This window comes from Capsicum annuum, chromosome 12 (genome assembly GCF_002878395.1).
Source record: "Capsicum annuum cultivar UCD-10X-F1 chromosome 12, UCD10Xv1.1, whole genome shotgun sequence".
In the NCBI taxonomy this organism is placed as follows: domain Eukaryota; kingdom Viridiplantae; phylum Streptophyta; class Magnoliopsida; order Solanales; family Solanaceae; genus Capsicum; species Capsicum annuum.
Window position 1 is genome coordinate 223,746,733 of NC_061122.1, and position 19,078 is coordinate 223,765,810.

At 35.4% G+C, this 19,078-nt stretch overlaps 2 protein-coding genes across 3 annotated transcripts; one reads left to right on the forward strand and one right to left on the reverse strand.

The window, feature by feature from the left end:
• Positions 1-1,264: 1,264 nt before the first annotated feature.
• On the reverse strand, positions 1,265-7,905 carry LOC107850682 (AT-hook motif nuclear-localized protein 10; the record flags this gene model as incomplete). Of its 2 annotated transcripts, none has more annotated exon segments than XM_047401211.1 (3): positions 1,265-1,317; positions 6,847-7,303; positions 7,684-7,905. In XM_047401211.1, coding segments are annotated over 2 exon segments (483 nt in total), but the record flags the coding sequence as incomplete, so codon positions are not given.
• A 3,273-nt stretch (positions 7,906-11,178) lies between these two features.
• On the forward strand, positions 11,179-16,695 carry LOC107849589 (psbP domain-containing protein 3, chloroplastic). The gene is made up of 9 exons (XM_016694148.2): positions 11,179-11,400; positions 12,564-12,673; positions 12,758-12,823; positions 13,387-13,467; positions 13,550-13,632; positions 13,734-13,809; positions 14,417-14,535; positions 14,703-14,747; positions 16,355-16,695. Exons 1-9 carry the CDS (start codon positions 11,285-11,287, stop codon positions 16,379-16,381), a joined length of 723 nt encoding a protein of 240 aa, XP_016549634.1. The 5' UTR covers positions 11,179-11,284; the 3' UTR covers positions 16,382-16,695.
• Positions 16,696-19,078: the final 2,383 nt, after the last annotated feature.

Genomic DNA, 19,078 nt, shown 5'->3' on the forward strand with positions numbered 1-19,078 from the left:
GAAGGGTCCCTATGTTCCACGACCCTACCCTAAACTTATCATCTCTCAACTCTCCTCCCCTAAAACCCCGTCCTCCGCGTCTCAACTTTGACCCACCACCTGGCCCCGACCGCACCTGCAGCCCCCCAGGCCCCCAGGACATGCCCTTAGTCCACCATTTACTACCCAAGCCACCACTCAACAAATGCAATAGAAGAGGTTAAAACAGCAAAACAATAACGACAGCTCAAAGCACACAGTTTAACCCAATTTTAAGAACAATAGCAACTCGAACCCAATTAACCGACACAAATCCCACAAAAAATACAGGCAGCGAAAATACCGGAAAACTGCGCGATAAAATAAAGTACAAGGATATAAAATAAAGTAAAAATAAAATAAAGGGTTAGAAATCACCGGGAGTACTCCTACTATAGCTGGTTACTACAGTTTTGGTGTCGAGATTTGTTGCCTGACTAGGGTCGCCGGCAAAGAAGCCGCCGGAAAGTCGTTGAAATTTCACCGGAATGATGCCGGAATTTCACTGGAATGTCGCCGGGGCGTCTCCTTGCTTTTGTCGTACGCTAGTCGCCGATTGTAGTCGAACCGACTATTTTATCCGGTTCCGATCAGTGCTGCCTCAGTGACACTGTGAGAATGGGACTCGGGAGAGAGAGAGTGCCGGGGGGAGGGAACCAAAACCACATGCTCTACTCGTGTAGGAGAAAGATGAATTACGAAGAAAAAGAAAAAATAAAGCAAGTCTTTATCATGTTGCTGAATCATCTAATAAGATAATTACTTAAAAGATAAGAAAGCCTCCCTATCTCCACGAGGTAGGGCTAAGGTCTGCGCACACTGTATTCTCCCAGTCTCCACCTTGTGGGTATGCTAGTCATATTGATTCAAAGTAATGTTCATTTACTAGGGATGCCATATATGAAGAAATTCCTTTTAGCAGCACATTTTTTATAATCTATTCTTTATGTAGGTAATAGTAATACAAGTCTTGTTACCAAAGTGACTTGTAATCAGTAATAATTTTTTGGCCATCATTAGAGAGCAGGAGCTTTATTGGTATTCTGTTTTTACAATTCTTTCCTAAGATATTGTCCGCGACTGCTAACCAATGCAACTTCTATCAAATAAGGAATACTTGTTATTTGAGTCACAGGTATACTTGGTGGTTATTCCCGAGTTTCATAAGAAAATAAATGTTTCGTCAAGTCAAAGAAATGATTATCTGTATAGCATTCAAAGGAAATACAAAGGAAAAGGAGATAACCTCTCCTGCTTTCACAGCGATAATATGTGGTGTGAATCCAAATCCTGTCGATCCTGCAACCAGAAAAATGACGTTGAGAAGCTCTCCCGATGATGGTGGACGAAAAAACACAGGAAAATGTGAGATTTTATCATACAAGGTAAGTGCAACATGCTTGCAACCTCACTATTTGCCCGCCCCAAAAGAAGAAAGAGAAAGAAAAAAAAAAAAAAGGAAAATGAAAGAAAAGGATCAGAAATCAGCATCTATCTTCTCTTACACGTGATACAAGAGAATTCCTGAAAATGCCGATCAATTATTTCAATAGGACAGAAACTTCTCATATAAATTTCGAAAACGACAGCTCGTAAGGCAATAAATATAAAAAGGAACTCCTATGAAATTGGCAATAAATGATAAAAGGATGTTAAAATACGTATGCATACACAGAGCCATCCACGCGGAATTCGTGGAGTCCTTCAATTTAGGGGTGCGCAAAAATCGTTTTAACTGATAAACTAAATCAAAAAATGCTACTCTTCGTTCTTAAATACTTGTCGTCCTTACTAAAAATAAATACTTTTCATTTTAGAAAACCAAGGCATAATTAGTTGTTTGTTTCGATTTTTAACCTTAGCCATAAATATGGAGAGATATTAATATGGTATAGAAGAGAAGTATCAAATAAAGACGAGTTAAAAAATAAGGGTAATTTAGTCAAATTACTCTCTCGTTAATGTTTTTCTATAGGGGCATGCAAACTAAAAAAACATTAAAAATATTTAGGAATGGAGTGAGAACTGATTTATCGGTATTGGGTTTTTGGGTTATCTGTTTTTAAACAGTTTAGCAAATCCTTTTAACGAGGTATCGGGGTTGTATCTAGTTTTTCGATTTTAGTTAATGGTTAAACCGTTAATGCAATAAGATCAAGTTTCTTAACTTTGCAAAAATCCTTCTTTTTAATGAATTAAAAAAAAAAACTTTGTGCAAAACAATCAAATAATTGTTCCTTCTTTCTCTGTAGCCTCTTTATTTCTCTTTTGGTCTATTTTATCCATCTTCTAATCCCCTAGATTCTAATCTTGATAATTCATAGAGTTCATTCTGCATTTTCTAATAGAAGTTCATTTTATTTTTCGACACAATTCACTATGTTGTCTAGGATAGAGTGTTGGCCTGTTAAGAACTCTCACGTTCAGAAGATGAAAGTTGTGGAGATGAAAATGTTGAGGTGGATGTGTGGTCATACTAGGAGAGACAAGATTAGGAATGATGAGATACTGGACAAGGTAGGAGGGGCTCTCATCATTGGACAAGGTAGGAGTGGCTCTCATGGCAAACAAGACGAGGAAGGCAAGATTGAGATGGTTTGGGCCAATGAGGAGGTGTGAAGTGATTGGCAATGGCAGGCGTCAGGTCCTGAGGAACAAGCCGGCCAATGAAGTGTTGGGGGAAGTGATTAGACAAGACACGATTTATCTTGACTTTATCGAGGGTATGGCCTTAGATAGGAGAATTTGGAGGACACATATTAGGGAAGAAGGTTAGTTAATAGTTGAGCGTTCTCTTGCTTCCCCGTGAGATAGACTTGGAGGTTATTCTTGGACCTCCCATATTTTCAGTATTATTAGCACTATGCTTGCAGTTCCTTGAACTTCAATTTCAGCTTTCACTGGTGGATTTTATATCGGATATTGAATTATTTCATATTCGTTATTGTCTTTTCTATTGTTTGTTGTGTAGCGTTTTCCGTTTTGAGTAATTTGTATGATTGCTTCCATATATGTATGCATCCCTTTTTCAAACCATTTGGCAGGTACCCGTTAAACTGAGGTCTATCCAAAACAACCCTTCTACCTTTACGAGGTAGAGGTGAGGTCTGTGTACATTCTACTCTCCCCAAACCCCACTTGTGCAATTACATTAGGATGTTGTTGTTGTTGATGCATTCACATGTAAGGGGAACTGATTCAGGCAACAACTATCTAATGAAAACAAGAGAAAGGAAAACAAATTTGTAGTAGTATTTTCTTATTAGCTAAGCCGAAACTGAACCGTTAAGGACCACTAACCAATAAATCGAAAACCAATAAAGAATATCTTATTGGTTTGGTTATCGGTTTAGCATATTTACAAATTGATAACCCAAACCGATATATACAAAACCAAACTGAACCGATTGATAAGCACCCCTACTTCCATTTGGATGAGCTTGTAAGAGGGAAGTGGTCAATCTTCAAGCCTATGTCTGTCACAAAAGGTATGTCAAACTGAAGGAGTCACATGTGTTTATATAGGTAGCTAGGAACTCTTAAGTAAAAACTTTAACCTTAGGGACTTCTCCATAAAATATGATTGTCGTAGGGGTTCCTACAAAATGTTTCCTTCCATCAAGGGAACTTTTGGATATATTTGCATAACCATATAATATTATTTGATTCTTTACTTATTGGGACACCAGTGTTGTCAAAAGCACACTAAAGCCTTGAAGTGATGTGCAAAACATGTCAAGCGCTTCGCCTCGATTAACAGACGCTCTAGTGTCATCATCAATGCTCTAAGGCTACTTTTCCTAGCCAATTAGCATATGCCTTAAGAGGCAACACTATGCAATTGATAGTTCACTTTTTATGTAATTTTTTTTCAATTTCTTCATCCATATATTTGTCATTCATGCTTATAACTATTAGGTTTGGACTACAAATAAATATTTATAGTTTTCCTTCATTTGGGCCTTTCTTCATTACTGACTGTACTTAAAGCCCCAATGGACCATAGACTTTTTTGCAGTAAGCCTGTGATAACACTGCAAGAATATGTAGGCCACGTTCAGGGGTGGCAAAATGGATAAATTATATGGTTATGCGTCCATTTTATCCATGTTAAATGAGTTGGGTATCCAACCCATTTAATAGTGGGTCAAATATGGGTCAACCCATGTTATCCATTCTAAAATATGGATAATCCATTGATATCCACCAATTATACTCTCCTTAAAGTATGACGTATGTGAAGATGTAGCAACCTCTAAAGTATATTTATTATGGGTGTGTTTGGAATGAAGAAAAATATTTTCAAAAAAGTTTTTAAAAAAAATAGAAAATATTTTTCATTTTTTTAATTTTTTTTAAACTTTTTTTTTTTTAAAATAGACTTTTTTCATTTTTAAATTATTTTTTATCCTAAGACGTGAAACGAGATCAGACCTAGGACCCAACTTCCGACCCGAGATCTAGGATGCTACATCTGACCCAATTCGAGACCGGACTATAACTCCGATCGAGGATCCGACTCTTGACTATGAGCCTAACCCAAGATACAACTACGAACCGAGACCACGACTCTCGATTTGATAGCAAACTCCCAAATTTATCTCAAGACCTAACTTCCGACACTGACTCGAGACCCAAATCTAGACACTAACTCGAGACCCGAAATTTAAATCCTGCTATTACCCCATTCGAGACGTGACTAAGACCCGGACTCGAGACCCACAATCACGTTTCGAGAGCAAATACCCAAACTCATCTCAAGACCTAACTACCAATACCGACTCGAGCTCCAAATTTCAACACAAATTCGAGACTCGAGATTGAAATCACAACCCCAACCCAAGACCCAACCCACAATCAAAATCAAACTTCCAGCTAGATCTAAGATTCGAAATTTGACCTCGACCAAAGAGCCGACTCGCGACCCAAATTTAAGATCACTTATTTTTTGAGAAAATATTTTTTAGAGAAACACAATATCTTCTTTCATACCAAACACACCCTAAAAAAAAGAAAAAAACAGAAAAAATGTTTGTAATATAGGAGTACTTTTTTCTTTACATAATAAAAATCCATATTATCTACTGGGTTTACCCATTTTATCCATATCAAATATGGGTCGACCTAGATATTTTATCCATTTTCACATGACCCATTTTCGACCGGCCTATATCCGACATGACCCGCCCGTTTGCCACCTGGGCACATTAAATAGCTCCAACGTTAACGAGAACACATATGAAAATAATTACAATTTGTTTAAGAAATCCAAAGCTATAAATAACTTTTTAAACTCTATTCATAAAACTATTTGCATCTTCAGGATATTTACAGCATGAGGGTAAAATAGTTCAGTAGTAGTTCCTTCTTTAATATTTGCCAAAAGGTGAAAAAGGAAAGAAGAAAGATTTCAAAAAAAAAAGAAAAACATGTGCAATAAACAATATACAAAATATAATTTCAAATCCTTATACATTAGCTCTCATAAAAATTATGATCATTTAAGGTCATAAATAACCCTTTCTTTAGTATTTTAGTACTCCTAATGGTTAACAGATTTAAAAAAATGATCTAAGTATTACTTTTGAAATTAATATTATGACAACAAACATTATATATTCTACGACACATGAAAAATGCTGATAAATAAACTAATATCTAGAAGGGGATCTAGGGGTCGGAAGGGTGTTCACTCGAACTCTTTGACGAAAAGTTATATTGTATATATAAAGTACTCATTTTGTAACAATTTATGTAGCACAGTTCGAATTCGAGTGTCGAAAAATTTAATTTTGATTGTGAATTCAGACATGAAGTCTTTAAAATTTTTTGAAATAAAATTTACATATTTGAAAATTAATATTTTACATCATACTAATATGAGAAAGATTGCAACTTCTAGTATTTTTCATATATTTTTTGAACATCTAAAATTTAAAATGTTAAAAAATTTCAAATTCAATTTAGCTTAAAAATTTACTCAAATTAAGTGAAATATGACAAGTAAAAAAGAAATAAAGGTAGCATAGGTAACAATTAACAATTCAAAATATTTTTTTAAAAAAAAAAAATTCTTTGAATTTTGAAATCCAAAATATTGTACATAAATTGGGACAAAAAAAGTGCCTTTTTTTTAGTTCTTTTATGCATATATAGAGAGAGATTTTGAATCCCATCAATGTAACACATGATGAGATTTTGCCCCAATAATTTTAGGAGGTTGAAAACTATATTTTAAATTTTCAAACTCCGAAATGAAAATCCTAAATTAGTCACTATAGATATATCACTATCAATGAAACACAAGATAAGATGTTGCCCCAATAATTTTAGGAGGTTGAAAACTATATTTTAAATTTTCAAATTCCGTAATAAAAATCCTCAATCCGCCACAGTGAATATATCACTATCAATAAAACACAAGATAAGATGCTGCCTCAATAATTTAGGAGGATCGAAACTATATTTTAAATTTTCAAACCCCAAAATAAAAATCATAAATCCGCCACAGCAAATATATCACTATCAATAAAACACAAGATGTTGCCTCAACAATTTAGGAGGTTCAAAACTATATTTTAAATTTTTAGACTCACAAAGAATTTAAAAATTCTGAATCTGCCACTACGGATATATCACTATCAACAACACAAGATACTACATTTAAATTTTCAAACCTCGAAATGAAAATTTTGAATTAGTTACCCAATAATTTAGGAGGTTCAAAACTATATTTTAAAATTTTCAAAGCCCAAAAATAAAAATCACTGCGGTATATAACTATCAACAACCTAATGCAAAGTTGATGGAGAACATATAGAACTTTACCAAAATTATCAATTTGTTGCTTTTTGCTTGAACCAGGTGGTCTCCCTCTCGCTTTCTTCATTGAATTCGGCGAAGCGGGCCCCACGCCAACATCCTGACCAGCTGCCGGAGCTCCGGCAGCCACCGGAGAAGCCGCAGCAGCAACAGGAGCAGGAGCATTCAACCCCATTGCCATTGATCCATCCGGCCCGTACTTCCTTGGCCTACCTCTCTTCCTCTTCATCGGCTCCAACAATCCATTAAAACCGGCACCGGAACCCCCGGAAGAACCTTCAGCCGACGCCGAATACGGTGGATTCGCCGCCATCGGCGGCGGCGCGAAACTCATGTGCATATTTTGAACCACTTCCGGCGGCGGAGCCGTCACCGGAACTCTTGCCGGAGAATTTTGAACTCCGACAACACTGTAATGATGCTCAGATACCGACATTTTTCATCAATTTTTCCAAAAACTCACCTGAGAAATTCAACAAGAAAACAATTTTTTCACACACCTCCAATTGCTCGTAAAACTCTACAAAATCATTTTTTTTTTCAAGAAATTATAATTGAAAAAAAATGAAAATTAGCTAAAACCCTAAAATTCATCATCTTAAACCCTAACCCTAGAAATTGGGAATTTTCCCAAAATTGATTAGCTTTAGGTATGAATCCAACAAATTTCGCAGAATTTTTCTCAGAATTTTTAACAGATCAAGCAGAAAAAAAAAACTAAAAAAAAATAAATTAAAGGTCGAAAAATAGTATAAACTATAAACAATTAAAAAAAATAAAAAAATACTTTTTTTTCAAAAAAAAAAATATATATTACATTAAAAAAATTCTGAATTTTCTTACCAGGAAAATAGGAAATTGAGAAGATGGGAGAGAAAAGAAAAATATTTTGGGGCCTATAGAGAAGAGAAAAAGAAACTGAAATATTTTAATTTTTTTCGAAAGAAATAATATTACCTGAGAATTATAAATAATTCTTTTTTGTTTTGATTGATTTTCCGTATGTATTACGTTTGTTTTTAGAAATAAAATAAATATAAAAGGTGAAAAGGAAAAAGGAAAAGGCAGGTAAGAAAAGATAAGGCTAAAATTGATTTAGTGCAATATATAATTATAGATTGCATTTAATTCTATTACCTGTTTTTTTTTTTTTTTTCAAATTCATCAATGTGAACACGTGACTCTATGGCTTTCCTTTTTTAAAAAAAAAATACGTTCCCAGACGCTAGGAGTTGTAAAAAAAGATAAGTCTCAAATATGCCATCGATTTATTTGAAGAAATAAATTATTCATATCACAAAAAGGTTTTGTCCTTATTTTGTAACGTTGATTTTTGCAAAACTATTTTTGACGCATGACCTCGTATCTTTCACATTACCAAATTCAAAACCAATATTACTTAAAATGAAAAATTAAAAATCAGACTCATTAAAATAAAATTTGATCCACATATTTAAAAATAAATTTGAACTTATTAAAAATAAAACGATTGAATAAAAATAGAAATTAAAGTCATTAATTATGTCGAATTTTATTTTAATAGGTATGATATTTTTATTTTGATTTAAGTAGTATTGATTGATTAAAAATTGATGATGTGGACTTCTAATAGGAGGTCGTGTGGGTTGTGGCAAATAACTTTACAAAATCATCGTTGTAAAATAATGGTACAAATGAACTATTCTGTAACGGCCGTGACATAGATGAGCTAAACTTTTAAATGATCACATAGATGAGCCAAATTTATAACAGATGACATAGATTAGTTATTTTCAATAGTTCAATGGCATATGTAAGGTTTTTCCTTGTAAAAAAAATGTCTTATGTTCAAGTCAGGTTGGTTGAGTATTTAATCTCCTAAATGGAAGGTCATGGATATAAAATCTCCTATATGTTTTTTCAGACCAACTTGTTGTATGAGATTTGTTTAGCGCAATTTACTTTTTCAATATGATTTGCAATCAAACTCGACATATATGACTTATCTAATATGATTTACTTTTTTGGTGTGATTTGTGAGATTAGATCACTACTCGTTTTCACTACTCGTCTCGATTTGCCTAGTGTGATTTACGTTTTCACCATTTTCCTTACCAACAAAAAAAAAAAAATTATCTGTATTTACGACACCGCACCTTATAACACGCTTTGTCATTGAGAATATTTCATCAAAAAAATTACTAGATAATATATAAGATCTATGAAAAGCTAGGTACAACACTAAACTAATTTGCTTTGAGTTCGATTAGTTCGGACTCGCGTCAGAAAATTCCACATTAAGGGTAAACACATTCTCTATATACAATGTGACTTCCTAGTTCCTACTTAGAACTTGTCACTCCGTACCACTCCACCAAAGCCTCCAGTGGTCTTTATTCTTCACAACTATTTTTTTATGATAAATTATTTTGAGGAAAAAAGCTTAAATATGCTATCAAATTATTAAAAATGATTTATCTATGACACCCGTTATAAATTTAGCTTATTTGTGCCACATACTTATAAAAATTTGGTTTATCTGTGTCATTGTTGTTACAAAAAGACAGATGCCCAGGGAGATTCTGTGGAGGTGCTTGGAGGCTAGAAGAGCATCTGTGGTGTACATTAGGTCGATTCAGGACATGTATGATGGCGCGAAGACTCATGTGAGGGCGGTAGGCGGAGATTCGAAGCACTTTTCGATTTTGATAGGTTTACATCAGGGATCGACCCTTAGTCATTTTTTATTTGTCTTGATGATGGATGTGTTGACGCGACATATTTAGGGAGGGGGTGCCCTGGTGTATGTTATTAATTTGCGGATGATGTGGTATTGATTGACGAGACTCGAGGAGAAGTTAATGATAAGTTGGAGATTTGGAGACAAACCCTTGAGTCTAAAGGTTTTCGGCTGAGCAGGACCAAGACGGAGTACTTGGAGTGTAAGTTTAGTGATATGTCACAGGAGATTGATGTGGTTGTGAAGCTGGATTCTCAGGCCATTCAGAAGAATAAGGGTTTCAAGTATCTGGGGTGTATGATTCAGAGTGATGGTGAGATTGACGAGGATGTCACACATAGTATTGGGGCAGGGTGGTTGAAATAGAGGCTTGCTTCGGGGGTTTTATGTGATAAGAAGGTGCCCCAAAAGCTTAAAGATAAGTTTTACAGAGTGACAGTCCGACCGACTATGTTGTATAGAGTGGAGTGTTGGCCAGTTAAAAGATCTCACGTCCAAAAGTTAAAGGTGGTAGAGATGAGGATGTTGCGATGGATGTGTGGTCAGACAAGGAAGAATAGGGTGAAAAATGAGATTATTCGGAAAAAGGTGGGAGTGACTTCGGTGGAGGACAAGATGCGAAAAATGAGGTTACGTTGGTTCGGGCACGTGATGAGGAGGGGTGTTGATGCGCCTGTGCGGAGGTGTGAGACACTGGATATGGATGATTTTAGGTGGGGGAGAGGTAGACCGAATAAATATTGGAGGGAGGTAATTAGACATGATATGAAACAGTTGCAGCTTACGAAAGACATGACCCTTGATAGGAAGGTGTGGAGGATGCGGATTAGGGTAGAAGGTTAGGGGGTGGGAGAGTGTCGGTGACTGCAGGGCAATATTCTGTATTTGTGCTTGAAGTTTCTTGTTCATAAGTGTTGTGTGCTGTCTATGGTTTCAGATATATAGTTTTAGTATTATCTTGTGGCTAGCGTTGTTAGTTTATTTTTGCATACTGTACAAGTTTATATACATTTATGTATTGTGTCTGTTATATTGTTATTGATTCTAAGTCGGGGGTCTATCAGAAACAGTCTCTCTACTTTACCTGAGATAGTGGTATTGACTGCATACACTCTATCTCTCAAATCCCACTAGGTAGGAATACACTGGGTATGTTGTTGTTGTTGTTGATTGTCGTTACAGAAAGGTTATTCATGTGATAGTTTGGCAAGATTATTTCTACCACATGACGTTTTATTAGCAGTTTAAGTCACCAAATTTAAATCAATCAATATTACCTAAAATCGAAACTAAAAATCAGGCCCATTAAAATAAAACTCGACACAATTAATGGGTCTGATTTTTATTTTAATGGTATGGATCAATTTTTGTAATGGATATGATTTTTAATTTTGATTTTGAGTAATATTGATTAATTTGGTGACGTGGATCTCTAATAAAAGATCACATGACAAAAATAATTTTGTAAAATCACCGTTACAAAATAATGACACGAATGAACATTGCTATAACGGTAATCTGATGAGCCAAACTTTTAAAAGATAGTCACATAATTGAGCCAAACTTATAACGTACGACATAGTTGAACAAAACATTTATATCAAAAATAAAATAAAAAGACTAAATAAAGTGCCAGAGTGGAATTTCCAACTGTATCTATTTGAGGAAAATAGCCTAAAAAAACTGGTTGGCTAGGAATTGGATACACAAAATCTCTGCTCCTTCATGGCTACTCTTTCATGTTCACCATTTTTTTTTAATCATACTTGTTCAGGTACCAAGAAAAATTTAAACCAAGTCATTTTAGGCTGCAAGAACAATGTGCCAGATTCAAGAAAAGGGTAATATTGTCATTTCCTTCATTTGAGTTTTTCCCACTATAATAGTATCCGTTTTTACTAGTCCATTATTGATTTGCACATCCTTAACGATCAATAAACAGAATGATAAGTTTATTATATCATACTTTGAATATAATAACTATAATATTTTGATAAATGTATTGGGAAATGACTACAGGTAATAATAAGGGTAAATTTAGAGTTAACTTTGAATGAGAATAGGTGAGTGACCTTTTAGTTACAAAACAAAATTGAGTGACTTTCTGAGATAATTACCATCAGCCGATTTACATTTTTTTTAGAAAACAAAGTGAAGTGACTTTCTGAGATAAAAATATTTACTTGAGTAGCCGTCTGAGAAATTAACTCAATTTTGGTGATATAGCAGATAAAGTTTTGCATCAATGTGAGGCAAAAATAGTTCTGAAAATTTTCCATAATAGTGTGTAATGTTGCTCGGACTCTCCAAAATGTTGTCGCACCTGCATCAGATACTTAAAAATGCACTACTTTTGAAGGATCCGACACATACTCTCGTCCTTTTTTGTGTGTGTGTGTTTTATTTTAGAGATAAGCATTCAGTACCCTTTCGAGAGCCTTGGAGTAATTGATAAAGTTGCTTTCATGTGACCAGGAGGTCACGGGTTCAAGCCTCGGAAACAGCCTCTGGCAGAAATGCAAGGTAAGGCTGCGTACGATACACCCTTGTGGTGGGGCCCTTCCCCGGACACTGCGCATAGCGATAGCTTTAGTGCATCGGACTGCCCTTTTTTTTTATAAGCATTCAGTACCCTCGAACTATGGCCAAAGTTTTTGCAACACACCCCAACTTTACAAGGGACCTATTACCCTTCCTAAACTCAATTTTAGTGTATTTTTGTCGCCCTTTTGTGCCGACATGACACCTTTATTACATAAAATGGAGCCCACGTCAAAGGTGCCAAATCAGCAAAAAAAGGTTGATAAAAGGTTTCACGTTACGCTAAAATTTAGTTGGGGGATAACAGGACCCTCGTGAAGTTGGAGTGTGTCGTAGCAAATTTTGTCATAGTTCAGGGGTAGTAGATGTTCAGTTACCATGAACTGTCGTCAATTTTCAATCTGATAGATTAATGATCATAGCATATTTGTTAATCTCTTGATTTGTTTTAATATTTGGATAGTGTGCAAGTTAAAGAAGAATCTTTAACCAAGAGAAGAGAGCTCCTGCTACAGGCAGGCTCTGTTGCATTTTCTCTGTCGGCGTTTACTTCGATCGCATTGGCAGAGGATGGTACGCTTTGACTAATTTCATTTCTTTGACATGACTAGTATCCTTCCAAATGTCTACTTGCTAAAAAGGGTAACGTTATTTCAGATGTCGCGGAGGATTTTCGTGTTTATTCAGATGATATCAACAAGTTTAAGATAACGATACCCCGTGGTATGGTCTTAAATTCCATTTTTTCTTCTTGAATGAAAGTATTTTAGGTGTTGTCATCAATGTATACATGTTCAAAGAGAGCGCGTATTGATAATTATGATTACAGTAACTTTGAGTGATACTTCTGTAGAAAGAAATAGAGAATAGGCATGTGAAATGTAGGAACAAAAATAGGATCTTTTTTGCATAGACGTTGAGAAGTGTTTACGTGATTTTCTTCTGTCTGAAGAAATGATTCATCGAAATAATGAGACACCACTAATATCGGCACATCTGAGATTGCCAAATGCTCGGGAGTTCCTCTATTCAATCTTTTCCTTCTTGTTATTGCTAGATATCTCGTTCGTACACATCTTCACTTTGTTTCCCGGACCTCTAGTGACTTACAGACATAATCCGAAAAGATCAGATCTTTGAGTTTTTGGCATTTTAATGCAATGCGAGCAGTTTGAAGTCGTGTCGTTTCTTATGATGAAACGAGCTTTTATATTATGTGAAATTTATGAAAACACGAAATCTTGGTAACGTTAGAACGACCTAACAAACTGAAGAATTACTTGCAGATTGGCAAATAGGCGCAGGAGAAGGTGATGGAGTAAGAGCGCTCATAGCTTTCTATCCTCAAGAATCATCTAACTCAAATGGTATTAGTCGGATATTTGGTGATGGATCAATTGCTTAAGCCTTACTTTTGTCGTATATAAACTTGATCATCTGTTGCTTCAGTCAGCATTGTAATCACAAGCCTTGGTGCTGATTTCACTAAACTGGAATCTTTTGGGAAAGTTGATGAATTTGCGGAGAATCTGGTGCGGTTTAATCCATCTCTACTTTGAAAAGACTCTCCGTTGCTTCTTTATTTTGGCTTCAGTTGGTGTTCGCACAGTCAGTTTTCAATTATTTTTAACAGGTTAGTGGATTAGACAGAAGCTGGCAAAGGCCGCCAGGCGTGAAAGCAAAACTCATCGATAGCAAAGCTTCTAAAGGTATATGACATAATCTAAAACACTCGCTAAAACTTGACTGCTTGCAATGGTTATTTGAGGTGTACTTTTAAATCGAATATAGTCTGTTATAAAGCAATGAAATGGAACACATACTGTAACTATTGTGCCTACAAAATTACGAAGTGCTTCTATGAAATGATCGATCACGAGCACAAATAGCCATTGTACTAATATACACACCCTACCTTTCTATTGTATAACGATACCAATAAACTTCGAACGAAAGAGTCTAGAATTTCCTTTGAACTATATAAGACAGCTCTCCATCCTATGGTGTAAGTTGTGGGTTTGGCAGAACCAGTAACCTACTGTTTTATTAAATCCACTTAATATGTATAAATACTCTATCGCGAACCTAGTAAATCACCATTCCTAGATTTTAGAATCTATATACTTAAAGTTTTCGTTCCACCTCTGCCACTCAGCAAATTAGACATAACTTAATTGTAGAAACTAAGTGATTTTATCTCGCTGGAGCAGTTGTATAACTTCACATTTCCTTTGCTTTAAAGTTTGGCATCAGCATTCAATTTTTTGTGGTAATTTCAGTTTAAGGCTGCTGATAATTGTCGTTCTTATGAATCAGGGTTGTATTACATCGAGTACACTCTCCAAAATCCTGGTGAAAGTCTCAGACATCTATATTCAGTTCTTGGGATAGCAGACAACGGGGTTTACAATAGACTGTATACTCTCACCGGACAGGTCAGCTAAACGAAGCAAAAAGACAAACATGAAACTTACGAAGCAAAAAGACAAACATGAAACTTACTTTGGCTTTTATTTATCCATTACAAGAGAATGACATAGAGTGCGATAGATTGTGTTTCACGCAAGACTGTACAATTGATAAGGTTTAATTTATCTCACAGTTTGTAGACGAGGAGTCAGAGAAATACAGTGCCAAAGTACAGAAGGTAAGTTAAGATCATTGTCTTCTTAAATTTGTGTGGCTAGTTTTTTGAGTGAAGATGTGCATCACAAAAATGTCTATAGTTCCTGATAATTAGATATTTAAATTTGTGAGTAATTTTGTTTGTAAAGCATGTAAAGGTAAAACCTTAAAGATATCTGAATAGATAGAAACTAATATTAGAAAATGAGTGTGCCCTGCGTCGATTAGGAAGAGTGCTCCTTTTTATAAGGAACTGTCCCTTGGAAGGCTTTGTAAAGAGCTAGAAAAAGGGCTGTGTGCTTGCAAACATGAGAGAAACGGGCTTGAAGGCAAAAGAGGTGGATTTGCCCCGCTCCCACTGCACGCTACATACATATATGATATATGTATGAGGCCTAATCTAATTCTAGTTTTACAAAAAATAATTTGATTCTTTTGAGTTTACCAAAAAAGGCCCAAATTCATGTTGTTTTGTTCTAGTACTGTTCTGTTACTATCTGTTGTTTCTTGAACTTCCGCTATTTCTTTTTCTAGTCTGGTTTGGATTGTTTTTCTTGAGCCGAGGGTCTATCTTTTTGGGACTACATTGTGTATGTTGTTGCATAATGGCCATTATTTCTGAATTATTGTGCAGTGTTATGACTTTTATTTAGTCAATATAGAGGTCTGAATACAGAAAATATTCTCCTACTTTCTTTCTAAGCTTGTGAATAATTTTTGGTAACGGCACAGCCCATTAGTGATATTGTCCGCTCTGGGCCTAGACCCGCACAACTTTAAAACGCGTCACTAGAATGAAAGCCCTGCTTACTTATATACCTAGCATCTCTAGCGTTTTGTCCATGTAGGACTCCTTATCCTAAGTTGGGTTGTTACAATTTGAATCCTGGATTCCACAATCGCTCCCTGAACCAAACATGAATCACTGATTCATTTGGCTCTCACAGGACATTGTCATCAATGACACACCTCAAGCTAGAAGAAAATTTCTATGATTATATTATGCAATACTGATTTGAATTCCTTAACTTCATGTCATAAACACTATAACAGAGAGCATTCCATTCAAGAGTTTTAATGTGCTAAATGTTGGAAGTAAGTTGCATCATGTTTCGCATTAAAACTTTGTTTATGCATAATTCAAAGTTGTCTTCACCAGAAAAACATTGTCTATTCTGTAAGAAGTTGTATAGCTTGCCGGTTATATTTTCACAGTTTTACCAATAGTCATCATCTCCTTTCTAAGCTTGTTTAGTATCTCGGATTCAGTTAGATCATCAAGTCTTGTGATGAAAGCGGAAAAAATCCTCAATGTGATGACATTTCGTCTTCCTACAACCAAACATATATCGCTTTATTTGGTGATAAACAAATGTACTTTCCATACCTTTTGACAAACCACATTGAACTTTTAAGAACAGATTGCTCATGTGATAAAGTTGTGTCGATAATTGTGTTGCAATGTCCTATTTTATGCATGAAATCTTTATCACTTGCTGTTAGTTAAGCAAGCATTTGTGCATATAATGATGAAGCAAATCATCTAATCTAATGTTATATTTGTGTGGATCCGAAAGTATTGGTCACATGTTTGGAGTCATAGTCTTTTAACTCTCTTGCACTGTGCAGGCTGTTTCTTCTTTCAGATTAATATGATGACATAATAGAGAGCGCGATGTCAGAAATTTTGGCTTGAGCTTATGGTTTGCTAGTTTGGTGAAAGGCAAACATCATTGATTATATCAACACAGAGGAACATATCAAGTTCAGGCCAAGGTATATTATTATGACTCCCAAGAAAATAGAGCTCTAGCCGATGGTAGAGCCACAACCAATGAAGGGCGGCGTTCAACTGAATCCCCTTCACTGGAAAATCATATCGCGCAAATAGGGCAAACAAAAATATTCTTTTTGTATATGTAAATTTTTGAATCCTCTTTTGACATATATATTTCCATTTGAAGTGACCAGTGTAGTTTGGAAATTGCTTTAGGTTGCAGGTTCGAAATTTTGGATCCCCTTGTTCAGTGGCGGATCTACATAGGGTCCAGGGGTTCATCCAAACCCCCTTCGTCGGAAAATTATACTATTTCTACATGGTAAAAAAAAAAATTATGTATAAATAGTAGAGGTTGAACCCCCTTCGACTAGTCCGTATATGTACTACTGAACCCCTCACTGAAATTCCTGGATCGCCCCTGCCCTTGTTAAAATATGACCAAACTCAAGACACTGCATACACTTTTATCACAGGGTGTTACTATACTTTCTTAACAATGTCTACAACCAATGAGTTGGGGTTACTGATAATTCATAAGTTGCATGGACTCATCCCTTCCGATGCCCCCTCTTTATCGAATTCTCCAAAAATACACTTTCGGAGAATCCGACAATTTTGAAAAATCGAAGCAACATATATTTGAAAACTATGTAAAAGATACTATAAGTCACAATAATTGACAATTCAAAATATTTAAAGGATATATGAAAAAATTATGGTAAAAAATATACTTGTTTGAATCTCGAAATCCGAAAAGTGATACATAAATTGAGATGGAGGGAGTAGCTATTATGGGTGTAAATTTTAATTCTGCACCCCTTTAACACAAGTGAAAAAAAATTGCACACCCTTCACCATATTGCTGACGTTGATCCAACAAGTTATTCTTCTGCTCAGCTTTTGTGTTCTGTTATCATTTTATTCTGCGTTGAGTACACAGTGTTCCTGATAGAAATACTTCTTGTTGGTTACTTTACTCAAAGAAATAAAGATCCTTCGACCAATATCAGAAATGTGGAGAGATTCTATAATAGTTTTGTAACTTAGATTCTATGTGGGAACTGTTGTCTATTCCGCGATCAACAACATATCAGTGTAATTGTTATCCCACAAGTAGGGAATGTGGAGGGTGGTGTATATGAAGTCTTATACCTACCTTGTGAGCGTAGATAGCTTGTTTCCGATAGACCCTCGGCTCAAGTAAAGCATATCAAAACAGTATGAAAAGGAAATACAATCGCTAATATATCAGATTCTTTGTGGGAAAAACTGGTGTCTATTCCGTGATAACTGAAACAAATTAGTAGCATCAGTATCGAGAGCGATACACCAGACTCCATCAGAAAAAGATGTTAAGAAAGAACCATTTTGTTCAGGATGTACACCTCTCTTGAACGATTATCTTCTATAACAATGAAGTTTTTACTTAAGAAACAGATTTGTATGTTATCTATAACAGCATTTCGCTATAGCAGCCAAAAGGTTTGATTGTATATACAATGTGGCTGTATATTGCAGTAGAATCTTTTAGAAGCGATTGTAAATCGTCTTGTTTTCGCTTGGCAGGGACCATAACACAGTTGTTTGGAGCTGGTGAGAGTGAGTGTTCAGTGATTATGTTAAGGACTTATTATGCATTTGCTTCAGCATCACTTACATTATGGACAGCATTCTTCATGTGGCTTGTATCCTCAACACATTCTTATTCACAAGTTGGCTAAGTTTACCTGTTATGGCTGGCACCATTTTAAGCTTGAGGTTTATCGGAAATAGCCTCTCTACCTCTACGAGGTAGAAGCAAAGTATGCATATTCCTTACCCACCCGAGACCCCACTTGTGGGATCACATTGGTTGTTGTTGTACTAGTTTGCCTGTTACATGATCTTTTTTGTTAAGATCACTGTTTCCCAATTAGTCAAGAGGGAAAACAAAGATAAGAAATATAGTGTATATTACTTGAGCCGAGGGTCTTCCATAATCAGCCTCTCTACCTCCATGAGCTAAGGATAAGGTTTACGTACACTCTAACCTCCCTAGACCCCACGTGTGAGATTTCATTCTGTATGTGGAGAAAAAATGCATTTCGTGATTGCAAAAAAATGAAAACAAGAATAAAGATGCACAACCAAAATATATATACACACCCTCGCGATTTTTTCGTATGAAGCTAACCCACCTAATTAATAAATCTTCAATATTGTTCTTTTTCCGCAATGACAAAAGAAATTAGATGTCATTTTCATCTTTGAGCCGAAAATAATGAAAAAATAATAGTGAAAAGTCATTTAAAGGTTAAATTTGTGCAGTTTGAAATAGTTAAAGGTCATATTTGTATACTGTTAAAGTTATAATTTGGTGTCAAGTTTAGAGTCATATTTATGTATTATACCCTTAGATTTTAAGTTGTACGCGCCCAGTTTTGCGTGTTGAACACGTATTTTTTCATGTAGGATCGGAGGTCATATTTGTGCAATTTTGAATAGTTAAAGGTGTCAAAGTTTAAAGTTAAAGTTATAATTTGGTGTAAAGTTTATGATCATATTTATATATTATGCCAAAATTAAACTCCCTC

Coding starts and splice junctions, on each gene's coding strand:
- LOC107849589 (XM_016694148.2), top strand. CDS start 11,285: ATGGCTACTCTTTCATGTTCACCATTTTTTTTTAATCATACTTGTTCA. Junction 11,401..12,563: donor GTGCCAGATTCAAGAAAAGG/GTAATATTGTCA, acceptor ATATTTGGATAG/TGTGCAAGTTAAAGAAGAAT. Junction 13,468..13,549: donor AGAATCATCTAACTCAAATG/GTATTAGTCGGA, acceptor CTGTTGCTTCAG/TCAGCATTGTAATCACAAGC.